The following is a 15,624-nucleotide window of genomic DNA, read 5'->3' as shown; positions in this document are numbered from 1 at the left end:
GAGCTGAGAGAGTAGGATAGATGAAGTTAGTGGGGTCACGGCACCTGGGAGTGACCCAATGTCTACGTGACCACCGGGCAGAGGAACGGACAGAAATAGGATGCAAACACATGGTAGACAAATAGAAACCCTGTAAGTACACACTCGAGTGTACACAGGGGAAATGCTGGAAATGAAATGGCAGATAAAGCTGCAAAAGAGGCCACAAAAAAAAGCTGCACTAATGTTGCAGTCTGCTTCAGTAAATCAGAAACAAGAAGTAAACAGAGTTTGAAGGAAAGGTGGCAGAAGCAATGGGAAGAAGACAGGAAAGGACGATGGCTTTACCAAGTTCAGAGGAAAGTGGGAGAAATGAGATGTGCAGGAAGGAACAGGAGAGAGGAAACGGTGATATCAAGGCTTACAGTAGATTTGGACACACTGGCCCAAACAGTATGCTTCAAAAAATAGGTAAACACAAAACAGAAAAATGCGACTATTGTGGGCAAGACGAAACAATAGAACATGTTATTGTGTAATGTCAGAAATATGAGCAGGAAAGAGGGCAGCTGATTGGAGACCTCGGCAAGATGAAGGTACGGTTGGATATAGTGGATATTCTGCAAAAGAAGTGAGTGTTATCAAGTATTATTTCAATATCTTAGATTAATTACTATTATTAAGAAAATATGAGCCGGTTGTTTTATTTTTGTTTTTTGTTTTGTTTTGTTTCTTTTTTCTTTTCTTTAAATTTAAATTTTGAAATAAGTACTAGACATCCTGATCCACACTCCATACCAGTTGGTGGCAGTAATGCACCAATTCATTGTTTGCCAACCGCCAATAAACCTCAAAAAAGAAAGAAAGAACGTGATTGTCTGCCCCGCCCCTGATTGAATCCTCCTGTGTCTAATCACCTGCACCTCCCTAGTGTATTTAAACCCTGTGTGTCCCTCGTGTCAGTGTTGATTCATCTGTTCTGTGACCTGCTCTGCTGAGCTATTTAATCGTATGTCCCTTGTTTTGCTCCTTCCTCTGCTCTTTCATGGATGTATCCCTCTTGTTTGTTTTATAATTACCTTTTGGGGTTTTGCCCATTCCTTGTTTTCCTTGGATTTTGATCCCTGCAAGTTTTGTTTTGGACATTTTTTTTTGCCTAAACCCTGACAGTTTGAGGGGGTCTTGAGGAATTTAAAAACAAAAACCTAGAAAAATTATTTATATTAGTTATAGCTTTAATGTGACCTATCCAAGTCAGCTTGTGGTCTTATTTCGGCTTGTGTTCAGATACTGGGTGGTTGCTGAAGTTGTTCAGCTGACCAATTCTAATATTATGCCAACAGTGAAAACGACCTCTCTGAAGCCTCTGTAAGAAAGCGGCCTGTCCTCTGTCTCGATCCCATCCAACGGTGCAGATCAACTCCAACCAACACAACCCTCATCCTGTGACAGAGACGCCAACATGCTGCTGTTCCTCTTCGTCTTTGGTCTGGCTCTGGGTGCTGTGTGTCCTTCTGATGGCCATCAAGTGAAGCTACAGGATGGCACCTGTACCACAACGTGGAACGGCTTCAACGGACGCTGCTACAAGTACGTCTCCACAGACATGACCTGGGCTGATGCAGAGATCTACTGTGTCAGAGAGGGAGCCAACCTGGTGTCAATCCACAGTCTGGAGGAACAGAATTTTGTCAAATCCCTGATCGAGAACTCTGACCAGTGGACCTGGATCGGACTCAGTGACATCCACAAAGAAAGAACATGGATGTGGTCTGATGGGTCTTCAGCCAACTTTGTCTTTTGGCATGGAGGAGAACCAAACAACGTTGCAGGAAAGGAGCACTGTGTTCACACAAACTTTGGCCCAGAAATTAAATGGAATGATGAACCATGTTCTCATAAATTACATTTTGTTTGTGCATCTCGCACAATTTGTCCTTAGTAACTAAAAAGGTAATGTCTGCTTGAACTCTGTGACTTTCCGCCTGTGCTCTGTTATGCATTAAGCCTGAACAATAAAGATACACAAGTGTGCGCAGAAGTAATTTCATGAATCTTCATTTTCATGGCTGTTTGACACTAACGCAGGTCATTTAAATGATGGGTCAAAGGAAATCATTATAAACATTTTGAATACATATTTTTTTTTTTTTTTTTTTTTTTCCTTCATTTAGCCATAGAAAGATTTAAGAATCTAACTGTTGACCATATGGATAGAAAATGTCCTTTTCTTATGACTCTAATAATGAATACAAGGGATTGTTTGCTGGTTAACATTTGTGGTATCAATAGAGTTTAGAGCTTTTACCCAAATAAAATCTCAGGGCAAAAGGGAATGACAACTTCTTTATGGATATATGATCAATCACTTGCCCATTGAGCGAAGTGCCTGGATCATGGAGGGATAGTCTATAAAGTTTGTCTTTCTCCTCTCTGTTTTAGCTCCGGCCCATTGTTTGATACTAGGATAATCTTCAGCATTATAATCTATAGAAAAGCAAACACCAGAGCGCTCCTGAAGGTGCAGCGTTCAACAACACCTGCAGGTCGCTGGCAGAGGCTGCAGGTGGAGGTTTGACCTTCAGGGGCCGAGCAAGAAGTCTAAGTTACAAACCACTTTTTATACATTTCCAAAAACATGTTCACACAAGGCATCCTATAATAGAATCACATCACTGGTGATCAAACGTGTGTGTGTGTGTGTGTGTGTGTGTGTGTGTGTGTGTGTGTGTGTGTGTGTGTGTGTGTGTGAAATACCATGACACCATCTTGTGGTTGAAATAAGAAATGCAACAAGTTGTATCCAAACTAAAAAGTAACAGTTGAACTTGAGGATGAGGATTCATCTCGGGTCTCAGATCTTTGTGGACTCACACATGAAGAACCTGGAGAACGCTTTGCCCTCCTACATACAAGACACCACTGGCATGCTGCTGAAGAGCAGCGCTCTCATTGTTGATGACAAGGATTTACTAGTAACCATAGATGTGGATTCATCCTGTTCATGAGGACCACCTGAAAATGCTTCGAGATACTTTCTGTCCATTGATGTGAACCAAATGTCTGTAGATTTTGTGGTCAAGAGAACTGAGATGATTTTCACAAATGTACTGTGATTTTGATGAGTCTTTTTTTCAAATGGATTGTATTTAACACAATAACCACTGTGGTCATGACATCACAGTTCGGGGCTGATCTGTAATGATATTTGTCTTGAGTTCAGCGGTGAGTCAGAAAAGCTGGAAGAATTCAAAATGTATTTGAATAGTTTGACACAAATTTCAGTTCTGGATCAATCAACTTTTTAGATGTTAAATTAATGAAAAATGGTGAAAAAACTACTAACCAGTGTTCCCACTAAACCCACTGACAAGAACACTCTGATGACTGCAAGCAGTTTGAATCTAAGACCACTGAAAGAAGGTCTTCCTTTAACACGGATTGTGAAGAATTGAAATTGGCTTTAATACAAAATCAATGGAGTTCCAAAAAGACAAGTTTCCTTATCAATAGACTGATTGTTCTGACAAGATCAGAGAAAGAGCCAGAATCTCTACTGAAACCAACCAGGAAGACAAACTTCTTCAAGACCTTCTAGTTTCTTTAGATTTGGTCTCACAGGTGTCAAGTTAATGCAGGTGCTACATGTGATGACTTGATGATGAGATTATCCTATAGGATGCCTTGAAATGAAGCTTCATAGATACATTATAATGTGTTGTGATTGTGCTTATGAAGCATTATAGACATGACCTTCATATAATGTGTTACAGAACTCTTTATTAATAAATGATTAAATATGACTCTGGTTGACTGACAGTAATGTGTTTGTTTGTATTTAGTATCCTTTACTTTGAGTTTATGAAATACTTGTAGTCATACCTTTCTGACGTCCTGCATCGACACGCTCCCAACCGCAACGTCAGATCCATCCCTGTGTCTGATGAAGACACATGTTCATGCAAGAGTTTGGATCAAACATCACCTCACAACAACCCAGCAGAGACATCCCTCTGAACATGAGCCTTGATTGTGGATCCTGTTGGACAATTGATGTGATAAAGTCCAGATTACAGCAACTACAAAACATGAAAATACAGCAGGAGTCTTGTCTCTGGTGAAGATGAGGAAAACATGATGAAGTGAGGAAATGAGATGATTGAAATGTAAGAGGTCGTATAAAGATTGAGGCTGAATATTTCAGGTGCATGGCTTCTTTATATCAATATGCAATTCCCCATAATGCATGTGCTACTGAACCATGAGCTCTCTGTATTGTTTCACAACTACTGTTCATATTTAAGGCTGATATAATAATCACTCAATGACAACAACAAACTTACAACAAGATAGAAAAACACATTTTTAAATGTTTGTGATGCAGATTGTTAAAACTTGAAGAATTATTATGAACATATTTCCGTTATCTGAACAGAAAAACAAAGATAAAAGTGTTTGTTTGTGACTATTCATCTCTCCATCAACTTCATTGAATGTGATGAAGAAAGCCCCGTTACTTTGCTGGATCTGTGGCGCTGCACTGACTGCTGTGATTGATGCTCTCCTCCAGGTGGAGGCGCTGTAGGACAAACAAACACAACTGGTTTCTGAGTGTTTTCATGTGAACTGGAATATAAAGAAGCAGTGGTGAAGCTGCTGTAACATGTAACATGTATCAGCAGTAGAACGAGTGTGAAAAGACTGGGTCCCGCTGTGTTACTCAGGCTGGACTACAGCGTCTTTTCACAGGCGCGATCCCACTACTGAGCGGCACGGAGGCTTTGACCTGCTCCGTCTCCGACCTGGGTCGGTGCACCCCTCCTTAGACGACTTGGTGGTCCCGGGCTCCCCCAGGAGCACCATATCGATACCGAACTTAGTGCGGACACCCGATCTTCATAGTCCGCTGCAGCTCAGAGCTCCTGAGCTCAAACGGTCCTCCAGCCTCAGCCTCCCGGTAACTTGGATTACAGGAGCGCGCCACCGCACCCGACGAGAGAGCTATTGGTTCAGAGAGGTTTGGGTTTTTACAAACGTGACGTCATCAGGGTGATCAAGCGGCATCTGATGATGAAAAAAACCTGCAGCTGCAATGTTTAAGGCTGATCAGTATTTGTACGATTTACCTAAAACCTTATTTCAATAATGATTAATACTTTATCTTGTATCTTTAAACATCTGTGTGCTCAGTATGAGTTTGTATCATCCACAGTCATGCGCAGTTGATGCTTTTCATGTCAACAGATTGCATGATACAATAACTTATATTCACAATCTGTGATTCAAATATAAAGAAGTTATGCTTGTTCTAACGCTTCATAACAAGACAGTATGTTGAGCTGAGTAGCTTAAAAGTGGATCTCAATATGGCACATTTTCTTTATTTGAAGAATAAAATTAATACGTTTCTGGAACTACTTTTGTCTCCAACATTTCAATAACAAAGGTGCAACATGACACTTCAATGTAGGTGTGATGAGGTTTAAAAAGCCTGTTAACCTTTTCTGGGTTCTAAACTTCTTAGACTGGTAATCTGTTGTTATTTATGAGCCTTTGGTTTATTTAGTGAAGTCTGGTTCAATCACACAGCTGCTTTCATTTGTTGTCTATTAGTTCTCTTGTCAGGACTTTGTAGATGTGGACTGACTGAGCTCTCTTGACACCTTCTGACTCTCCTGTGTTGTTTCTTCTGTTAAGGTGGTACGATTCACATCTTTATGATTAATTAAACCTTTTATTATTGTGGAAAACATAACACCCATTATGTTATGTGTCAAAATGCCCGCCACTGTTTATTAACACTCACAAACAGGCAAATGATCAGTTCAAATTAGTCATGTTTTATTTTGTCTTGTCAGAGAATTCCGAAAGAGAAAATACAAGATTATTTGATATTTAAAAACTATTTGAACCTTTTTTTTTTTTTTTTTTTTACAAACTATGAGATTCTATCAATTCTTCTGTTCACATAAAGCAACTTTGAACCTTTTCTCAATAGTCCGTTGTGTTCCTTGATTTCCTAAAGCTTTATATCAACAGTGAATTGAAAGTTGAATGTAGAAAAACTCGTGAAATGAAGTTAAACCTCCAACTGTTTAGTTCAGCTTTAGTGTCAGGATCATGTGAGACATGTTTTCCTCTTGTGTTCAGTTTTCAGTAGTGAAGCATGTTCAGGGCTGAATGTTGGATTACTTCACATCACACAGTCACTAGACTGGACTTCTCCTGTACTGCTAACAGTCACATCCACATCTGGATCAGGGGACAAAGAATTTAGCTCAACTGTTTACAATGTTTTCCTTCTCATCATAGAGACTCATCAAAAAGAACATAACGACCCTCCATTATAACTTTACCCAAGTTAGTGAGAACACGACTCTGGAGAATTTGAACCAAACGCAAAGCATGCTGGGAAGAGTGATAACAAGCTCACAACCTTTCAGTGTTCAAACTTCTGAAATGGTTCAAAGGTTCAAAAATAATTGTTCTCACTTTGTACTGAATAAAAACTAGACTTTTCTACATATATTTTAAAGGTATATGTATCAACAGTGCATGACTTGGAAGATTAATGTAGAAAAATGTGTGAAAGGAAGTTAAACCTACAACTGTTTATTTCAGCTTTAGTGTCAAGAATTATTTCTCACTTTGGACTGAATCAAAACGAGACGTTTTACATTATGAATGATCACTGTCGGTGAAGTACGAGGACTGGCTTGGTTTGTTGCTACAACTGAAGGTTTTACTTTGAATGATGATAATTGATATTTCTAAGTTGTGATCTTTATCTATTTAAACCTTTAGCATTCCTCTTTTAAACTAATAATAACAGAAAGCTGCTGTAGTCAGGTCTATGTTAAAGAGAGATTCTCATTGTTGGGCCGTTTGTCAAACATTTACAAATGTCCTCTTTATGTCACCCGACTATTCTTCCACCAGAGGCTCATAAAAGGTTACACAGGGTTTTTAGAGGGAGTTATGTGTCATCCCTTTATCATCTATGAATCTCTCCTTTATGGTATTACTATGTCAGTAATGTCAGTATGGTCTAAGTCAGGGGTATTCAATTAACATTCCAAAAGGTCCAAATTGAGAAAATCTCCTCGGGCAAAGGTCCAGAACATCACAATAATATCTAACTTGCGCTATTTAGTGCCAAGAAGCCTAGTAGTAGTAACAACGTCTCTGTGTAGCCAATAACTGTCAAATCAAATAAAGAAAGTACACATCAATTATATTTTAACAATTATTATTCTCAGTTTTCAATTCATTTAAGTGGATGGATTATAAATAATACATAGAAATACAAAAATAAATGTTCTTCTCATTTCAAGTAAAATAAGGGCTGGATTAAAGAATAACTGACAAAACAGAAAGCTTTTGAAAAATGTGCATCTTAATAGCAGAGCACCTCAAGGTGTCACTCAGAGAGAACCAGGACATTCTGATGTAGCATTTCAAAATTAAAGCCCTTCAAAATTCATGTATGAGCTAACTTCAAATCACATTCATGAGACAATTTGTCTAATTTCAGATAGAATTTTAGAGGAGATGGTGCATAGTTACAAAATCATTTCACCTGATTAAGTTAAAATTAAGAAATTCATTTTAGAAAAATGTATTTCACTGAATTGCTCTGCAGCTTTAAATTCAGTTCATTCAGGTGTGAAGTGATGTCAATCAAAAAAGCCACAATATTATACTTTTCTCATCTTCTAACAAGAGAAATCTGTGAGCATGGACTTAATCTACTTGTTTCAGCTCCATTATCTCTGTTAACATCATAGTAGGTCAATGAATTCATGTGTTAGGATTCTGATCATATTGAGCTCTTAGGTTTATTTTCTGTGTCTTCATTTCAGATGTGAGTGGGTACGTTTGCTCAAAAGAGTTGTGCTTTGTCTCATAGTGGCGCTTCACAATACCGCTCTTAATAATCGTCGCGGTCTCTGAACATATGAGACACACTGGTTTTAAACTGTCCGTGTGAAGAATGAACCCATAAGAGTCTGTTCATTGTTGGTTAAAGACTCTGGTCTCTCTGGTCTCTCTGACCACTTCTCTCTCTTTGGAGAACGTCCTGTGAAATAACTTCTCTGACTCACGTAATAATTCTCTTCGTTCTCTTTCCTCGTCTCCCCCGTGTGTTTACATCTCACTCAGTCAGAAAACTTGTCAGAATACCCATATTTGATTGGCTGAGCTGCATCACGTGATGTGATTTACGCCGCTGAACAAATGCCGTAAAGGCTGGAAAAGCTGCGCCGGTTAAAATATAGGCCCTCCATCAAAATGTAATAATTCTCAATTATCCATCGGTTTTAGGTCCTGGGTCCGGATACAACAGCGTCTGGGTCCGGATCCGAACCGCGGTCCGCCTACTAGTGACCCCTGATATACGACATTTGAATTTGAGTTTTTTTTAAACGTTCTGGTTTCCTCAGCCAGCCGCTCCCACTCTGCTCGTACTGGTTTCACTGGTTCCGGATCGGTGAGGCTGCAGCAGAAACTCTTTGAGTCACTTTCGTCCACATGAAGAGATTCAAAGAGTTTCTCACTTTAAAATGAGTCTTTGTCAAATGTGACAGTTGTGATTTTTTTTTACTTTTGGAGGCTCGATTATTAGATTTTATTGATCTGCTCCACAGTTTGATGAGTTTTCTTTTTGGTGCTTCTGAGGAGTTTCCCCCCTTTTTTTAAACAAATGGATCATTTAGCGTTTAAAGTGTCCTCTAAAACACAAAGGTTCAGTTTACTGAGAAACCGAAATAAATGAGCTAATCAATCGACGATCAGTTCAATTTCTGTTTTTTCTTTTTGTTCGTCCGACGTGAGAAGTTTTGAAATCGGTTCAGACTCCGTTTACATTCAGAAGTTACAGCTGAGAAACCAAATCTATTTATTTATTGATCAGTATTTATTTTGACGTCTGATGGCAGCCAATCGGTGGACGGAGAAGTCTCCAAACACGCGTGTTGTTTCCCTAATGTTTACTTTTATTAATATCAATCACATGCTGAATATTTATGAGTTTGTACGTTTAATGTTTTGCACCACAGAGAGTTTGACTTTTGTTTTTCTAGAAGTTGTAGCTGAGAAACTTCTTCCTCACAAACCGGATTAATCTATTATCATTATTATATTTATTATTACTGTTATTATAATTATTGTTATTAGTGTGTGATCGTGAAAGTTTGACTTGACGCTCAGCGGGAGAAGCTGTTTGATTAACGAGCCAAATGAAAGCTGTCTGATGATGACGATGATGAAGGTTTTCTGTTTGGACTGTTGATGAATGAGATCAGAAGAAAAAGATCTTCAGGGTTAAAATATTTGTATTTCTTGTTTTGACATTACATAATGAAGAAGCTGTTTATAAATATGTGCTTCATGTTTTCTTTTAATATTTTTTCCAGCTGAAACGTGTAAATAATGAACGTTTAGATTCTTCACATCCTGTTGGTCCATGTTTAAATAATCTACATTTATTTAGCATTTTGAAGTAGCTTAGCATCAGCTCAGAGAAACATTATTATAAAACAGATTATTAAAAAGCATCTGAAACATTTAGTTGAGTCAGTGAAACTTTAAAGACACTTTGTTTTGTATACAAACTGACTGAAGGTCCTCACAAGTATAGGAGCACCAAGAAGAGTGTGTGTGTGTGTGTGTGTGTGTGTGTGTGTGTGTGTGTGTGTGTGTGTGTGTGTCAGGGTTGCTGCTGTTGCATCTCCCTCCAGCTCTTCCACAGCAGCAGGTCTCGACTCTTCCCCAGGGCAACGAGGCAACGAGGCAACTTCAACCCGTTAAACTGACCCACGCCGTCGTCACGACCCATCGCCAGCAACATGGTGACGTTACCTAGCAACCAGCAACACCGTCAGTCGACCACCAACACAGACAACAACCAAACAGGCAACTAAAAACACAAACAAGCAACTAAAAACACAAACAGGCAACTAAAACCACAGAAAGGCAACTAAAAACACAAACAGGCAACTAAAACCACAGAAAGGCAACTAAAAACACAAACAGGCAACTAAAACCACAGAAAGGCAACTAAAAACACAAACAAGCAACTAAAAACACAAATGGGCAACTAATAACAGACGGGCAACTAAAACGGCAGACAAGTAACTAAAACCACAGACGGGCAACTAAAAACACAAACAGGCAACTAAAACTACAGACATGCAACTAAAACCGCAGACGAGCAACGAAAACAGTGGACATGCAACTAAAATCACGGAAAGGCAATGTAACGAACTGGCGAGCAACTACACACAGACAGGTGAGTGTGTACCTGTGTGATATGAGGTCAGCTTCTTCCCGCTCAAACTGTTGGCGATGTTGCCCACGGCGACGGCGGCGTGCAGCCCCGCGTGGTACGCCATCTTGGGCTCGTTGACGTCGGCGCAGTCGCCGACAGCGAAGACGTTGGAGAAACCTGGAACCTGCAGGTGATCGTTCACCTTCAGAGCTCCGTTATCGGCCAGACAGCCGGCTGTCGACGGGAACAGACCGCTGATCAACACACCGATCGATTAACTGACTGTGATTGGAGGCTGAAGTACAATAATCCCAAGAGCTGCTTTTACGGATCACTCTGATCCGTATTGATGGAAACATGAACACACACTGCCCTCTAGTGGCCTCGACATCAAACTGCACTCCACAGACAAATATGAGACTGTACTGTACTGTACTTAAGTACACATTCAAGGTACTTGTACTTCACTCTCGTCTTTTCTTTTCATGCCAATTAGTTTTACAGAATGTTTTATTAGTTATTTATTATTATCATTATTAGAAGTATGATGTTTAGTTCTAAATTAAACTTCCCAACAGTTTAAACAAGTACAGCTGGAACCATGAGTCCTTTAATACAAATAATAAAGTAGTTCCTCAATCAATAAATGTATCAACAGATTTGTTGATGGTTAAACTAATTTTTCTTGTAAAAACATTTGCTGGTTACAGATGTACAAATGTTAATAATGTTAAAGTTAATCACAGTGTGATATTAGTACTTTTACTGTAACAGAGTATTTTTACTATGTAGTATTAGTACTTTTGCTGTAACATAGTATTTTTACAATATAGTATAAGTACTTTTACTGGAACAGAGTATTTGTTTTACAGCAGTAAAGGTTCTGAATACTTCCTCCACTACTGGTAACCGATGATGCTGCGTGTGTGTGTGTGTGTGTGTGTGTGTGTGTGTGTGTGTGTGTGTGTGTGTGTGTGTGTGTGTGTGCTCACAGAAGCTGGAGCCGAAGGCGGCAGAGTTGACCTTGAGTCCGGTGCAGCAGATGATCAGATCTGAGGTCAGATTTGTTCCTCTCTCTGTGGTCACCACTGAGTTCCTCTGGGTCACATTGAGCTGCAGCTCCGACAGGTTGGACACTTTCTCACCTGAAACACACACAGCAGGTTCAGAACCCTGGACAGAACCCGATCCGTACCGAACACCTGGTCTGCAGGTCTGCATCAGGTCCAGTACCCAGCAGCAGCTCCACTCCTTTCTCCAGAAGAACCTCCTTGGCCTGCTGTCTGATGCTGGGCAGCAGCTCCGGGTCAGCCAGCACTATCCTGGAGTGGATCAGAACCACCTGAACAAGAGGGTGCTCTTAAAAACTCTTCTCTACAAGAGTACACACTGTGTACACAGGAAGCAGTAAACAGTAAAGGTACAAGTACAATGACTGGAAAAAGTGGTAGTACATGTCATACTAGCTTATTGTACTTTTTACTGAAAGATGAAGTGTTTCCTTAATGTGTTGATGTTGAATGTTTGTGATAAACTGAAGGATGAAGTGTTCCTTAATGTGTTGATGTTGAATGTTTGTGATAAACTGAAGGATGAAGTGTTTCTTTATGTGTTGATGTTGAATGTTTGTGATAAACTGAAGGATGAAATGTTCCTTAATGTGTTGATGTTGAATGTTTGTGATAAACTGAAGGATGAAGTGTTTCCTTGGTGTTGATGTTGAATGTTTGTGATAAACTGAAGGATGAAGTGTTTCTTTATGTGTTGAATGTTTGTGATAAACTGAAGGATGAAGTGTTTCTTTATGTGTTGATGCTGAATGTTTGTGATAAACTGAAGGATGAAGTGTTTCTTTATGTGTTGATGTTGAATGTTTGTGATAAACTGAAGGATGAAGTGTTTCTTTATGTGTTGATGTTGAATGTTTGTGATAAACTGAAGGATGAAGTGTTTCTTTATGTGTTGATGTTGAATGTTTGTGATAAACTGAAGGATGAAGTGTTTCTTTATGTGTTGATGTTGAATGTTTGTGATAAACTGAAGGATGAAGTGTTCCTTTACTTTTACTTTAACTACATTTACATACTTCGATCGTCGCTACCTTCTTGTCTGGATACTCTGTCTTGATCTCAGCAGCCATCTCCACACCGGTCGACCCTCCTCCAACCACCAACACTGAGTCGGCAGCCTGGACCTGAACACACACACACACACACACACACACACACACACACACACACACACACACACAGTGGGTGGTGAGGAGCTCCTCTGTCTCTGCAGATCTCTCAGACCTCTCAGAGTTACTACCTGCTTGACGAAGTCCTCGTACATCTGGACGGCGGTCTGGTGCGACGCCACGTTGTTGAACTTCCCGAGGAACGCTCCATCAGTTCCAGTACACAGGATGAGGTGGGAGTACTGGATCTCCTGCAGCACACAGGGGACAAACTGGACTGTGGTGAATCCAGGATATGAGGAGGGTCTGCTGCATTATGTTGAAATATCATACGAATTGTTGTTTGTCTAAGTATGATGTAAAAAAACCTCCTGCTTGTGTTCACACGTACATATATACTGTATATATGTTTATATATTTATATATACATCCTCACCCTCCCTTCCTCCAGGACGACCGTCTGTCTGTCGGTGTCGACTCTCTGAACTCGTCCCTGAACAAAACTGTCTCCGAAGGTCTCGGCATACGGGATGAAGGTCCTCTGGGCGAAGCCTACAGGGCGACACAGGGTCAAAGGTCAAGGGTCACACTCTGATGATGTCAGAGTGCACTGTTAATATATTTTATATTAATGTGTATCATAATAATAATAATAATAACTTAATTTATATAGCACCTTAGCACCAGTCAAAGCAGCAAAAGCAAGGCAATAACAACAGAAAGCTCAGTGAGACCGTTGGATACGTTAAAAATAAACCCACCCCGGGACTAATGGGCTAATCCCACCAGGAACGCCGCTAGAACCCGGCGCCCCGCCACAACCCACGCCCGCACCAGGCCACAACAGCAAAAGGGCGCTCCACCAAGCACCAAAGACACCCGCCATGAAGGGACCGAACAACTCAGAGACCGCAGCAGTCAACGAAAGCGGCACTGAACCCGCAGAAACCACCCGCAACACCAGCCGAGCCACTCAAACTGCTCCCGCCCGAGCGGATCAACAAAAACAGCCGAAAGCCTCCGAATCCCGCCAACAAACCCTAACCCGCAAAATAGGGACCGAACAATCGAGTGCAACTGCATTTATTAAAATCATTTAGTAAAATCAACAAATGAAAAGAAAAAAGAATTAGAACAGGAAAGCGACAACATCACATAAAAGCCAGTCTGTAAACATGTGTTTTAAGAAGTGATTTAAAAGAGATTACTGATTCTGAGAGCCTTATCTCCTCAGGCAGCTCGTTCCAAAGCCGAGGGGCCCTGATGGAAAAAACACGGTCACCTTAAGTTTTCAGCCTCGACTTTGGAACAGCCAGAAGGGCCCCACCAGAGGATCTTAGGCTGCCAGCTGACTCATAGGGGGTCAATATATCCTCTATATATGTTGGGGCCAGACCCATACGTACATGAAAGGTGCAAAATAAATAACATTTATAGTAACAATAAAAACAATAATTATAGTGATAATCACAATAACAATAAGAAAAATACTAATTATAGATCTATTTTGGAAGAATGTGTCAAATGTTTAAATGAAAAAAAAAAAGCAACAAAATCCTAAACATATTTTTTGAAAAATTGCAACAAAAACAAATGTATTCTAAAAACCTCTAAAAACAATTATAAATGAAACAAAACAAATACAGTAAATGTTCTTATTCAATTAAATTTATGAGCACAATAAACTAAAATATAACATAAAACCACTAACAATTAAATACATAAATTAAATAGAATTCTTATAAAATAAAAAGTAAAACACAAAATAAAGTGATCATAAAAAAATATATAAATATATATTAAATTGCCATAGACATCAAAGTAAAAGTCTAATAAATTAAATAAACAAAAAAATAACTGAATTGATCATGGCCACCAAAGTAAAACAAAAATTAAAGTAAACAAAAATGGAATTAAGTAAAACTCATTAAATAGAAACAAAACTTAATAATCAAAGATTTGAAAAAACAACAAACAAACAAAAACATGTTGATAAAATAAGAGGAACTGTACCTGGTTGTACAGACACTCTGAGCGCCGCCACGTTGTGATGAAAAGCGTCTCTCATGTCGATCAGTGTGAAGTTTAGTCCTCCAGATTTCAGATGCTGAGACGCCGCGATGCCCCCGAATCCACCGCCAACAACCACAACATGGACGCCCTCCACTGACGAGGCCTGACCCCCCATCTCTGTGCGCACACACACACACACACACACACACACACATATACACACACAGTCATTCAATAATAAAGTGAATTATTAAAATAATGTAAATATCACTAGCTCCATCAATCACATTAACCGACCTGTTGGTGAAAGTGTCTCCTTCCACACTTCACTCCATCTAAATGTGTTTCCTTCATAATGAGTAAAAAGTAAAAGAGTAAAAAATATGGTGTAAAGCAATTATATATATATATATATATATATATATATATATATATATATATATATGTATATATATATATATATATATATATATATATATATATATATGTGTATATATATACTATATATATATTTATACTATATATATATATATATATATACTATATACATATATATTTATACTATATATATATATATATATATATATATATATATACTATATATATATACTGCAGTATACTGTAGTTTCCTGAAGTAAAGAGTTGTCGTTGCCTCATCGTGTTGCTGTTGCTTCACACTCACAGCGTTAATCAGCTGTTGTCTCTCTGTCAGTCACGAGTCTCAAAACACAAACAGGAAGTAACCTCACCTGCAGCAGGAAGTGACCTCACCTGAAGCAGGTAGAAATGTTTGGTGGTTGATCTCTGCTGGTTTATTTAATCTGTCCTCCTGGTTCTCTGCTTCTTGTTTTTTGCTCCTCTGACGACATCAGCTCTCCACCAATCACAGCTCCTCAGGGGCGGGCTTTTATGGTGCCTTCAGATGCTATAGGAAAAGAAACCTTTACAAATGTACACATCAAACATGCTAAAGTGACAATATGTTTGAAACAATATGAAACAAAATACGTTTTTACATGAGATATTAATGAAATAAAATGTTATTTAATTCATTTTAATTAACTCTGTTATTGATTACTTTAATTTTATATTTTTTAAGTTTATAATCTATTTTTCTGTAATCTGAACACTGATTTATTTTTATCTTCTTCTTGTGAACTACTCTTTCTTTTTGTTCTTTTCT

The 15,624-nt window shown here is 39.0% G+C and overlaps 2 protein-coding genes across 2 annotated transcripts; one reads left to right on the top strand and one right to left on the bottom strand.

Moving 5' to 3' along the window:
* The first annotated feature begins 934 nt into the window (after nt 1–934).
* LOC137885368 (lactose-binding lectin l-2-like) lies at nt 935–2,024 on the top strand. The gene is made up of 2 exons (XM_068727599.1): nt 935–988; nt 1,323–2,024. Exon 2 carries the CDS (start codon nt 1,442–1,444, stop codon nt 1,919–1,921), a length of 480 nt encoding a protein of 159 aa, XP_068583700.1. The 5' UTR covers nt 935–988; nt 1,323–1,441; the 3' UTR covers nt 1,922–2,024.
* A 7,443-nt stretch (nt 2,025–9,467) lies between these two features.
* LOC137885347 (ferroptosis suppressor protein 1-like) lies at nt 9,468–14,616 on the bottom strand. The gene is made up of 8 exons (XM_068727575.1): nt 14,442–14,616; nt 12,865–12,980; nt 12,560–12,679; nt 12,351–12,443; nt 11,483–11,591; nt 11,242–11,394; nt 10,283–10,483; nt 9,468–9,840 (listed from the first exon to the last, which is right to left on the bottom strand). Exons 1-8 carry the CDS (start codon nt 14,614–14,616, stop codon nt 9,689–9,691), a joined length of 1,119 nt encoding a protein of 372 aa, XP_068583676.1. The 3' UTR covers nt 9,468–9,688.
* Between the last annotated feature and the right edge of the window lie 1,008 nt (nt 14,617–15,624).

This window comes from Cebidichthys violaceus, unplaced genomic scaffold (genome assembly GCF_023349555.1).
Source record: "Cebidichthys violaceus isolate CVI_PGR_0920_01 unplaced genomic scaffold, fCebVio1.0.p SCAF_10, whole genome shotgun sequence".
Lineage (NCBI taxonomy): Eukaryota > Metazoa > Chordata > Actinopteri > Perciformes > Stichaeidae > Cebidichthys > Cebidichthys violaceus.
This window is presented reverse-complemented; position numbering and strand designations above follow the sequence as displayed.

Excerpts from the sequence above, each read along its gene's own strand:
- LOC137885368 (XM_068727599.1), top strand. The coding sequence starts at position 1,442 with ATGCTGCTGTTCCTCTTCGTCTTTGGTCTGGCTCTGGGTGCTGTGTGT.
- LOC137885347 (XM_068727575.1), bottom strand. The coding sequence starts at position 14,616 with ATGGGGGGTCAGGCCTCGTCAGTGGAGGGCGTCCATGTTGTGGTTGTT. Across the intron at positions 12,444-12,559 it reads ACGAGGACTTCGTCAAGCAG|GTCCAGGCTGCCGACTCAGT; the intron begins GTAGTAACTCTG and ends GTGTGTGTTCAG. Across the intron at positions 11,395-11,482 it reads AGGAGTGGAGCTGCTGCTGG|GTGAGAAAGTGTCCAACCTG; the intron begins GTACTGGACCTG and ends TGTGTGTTTCAG.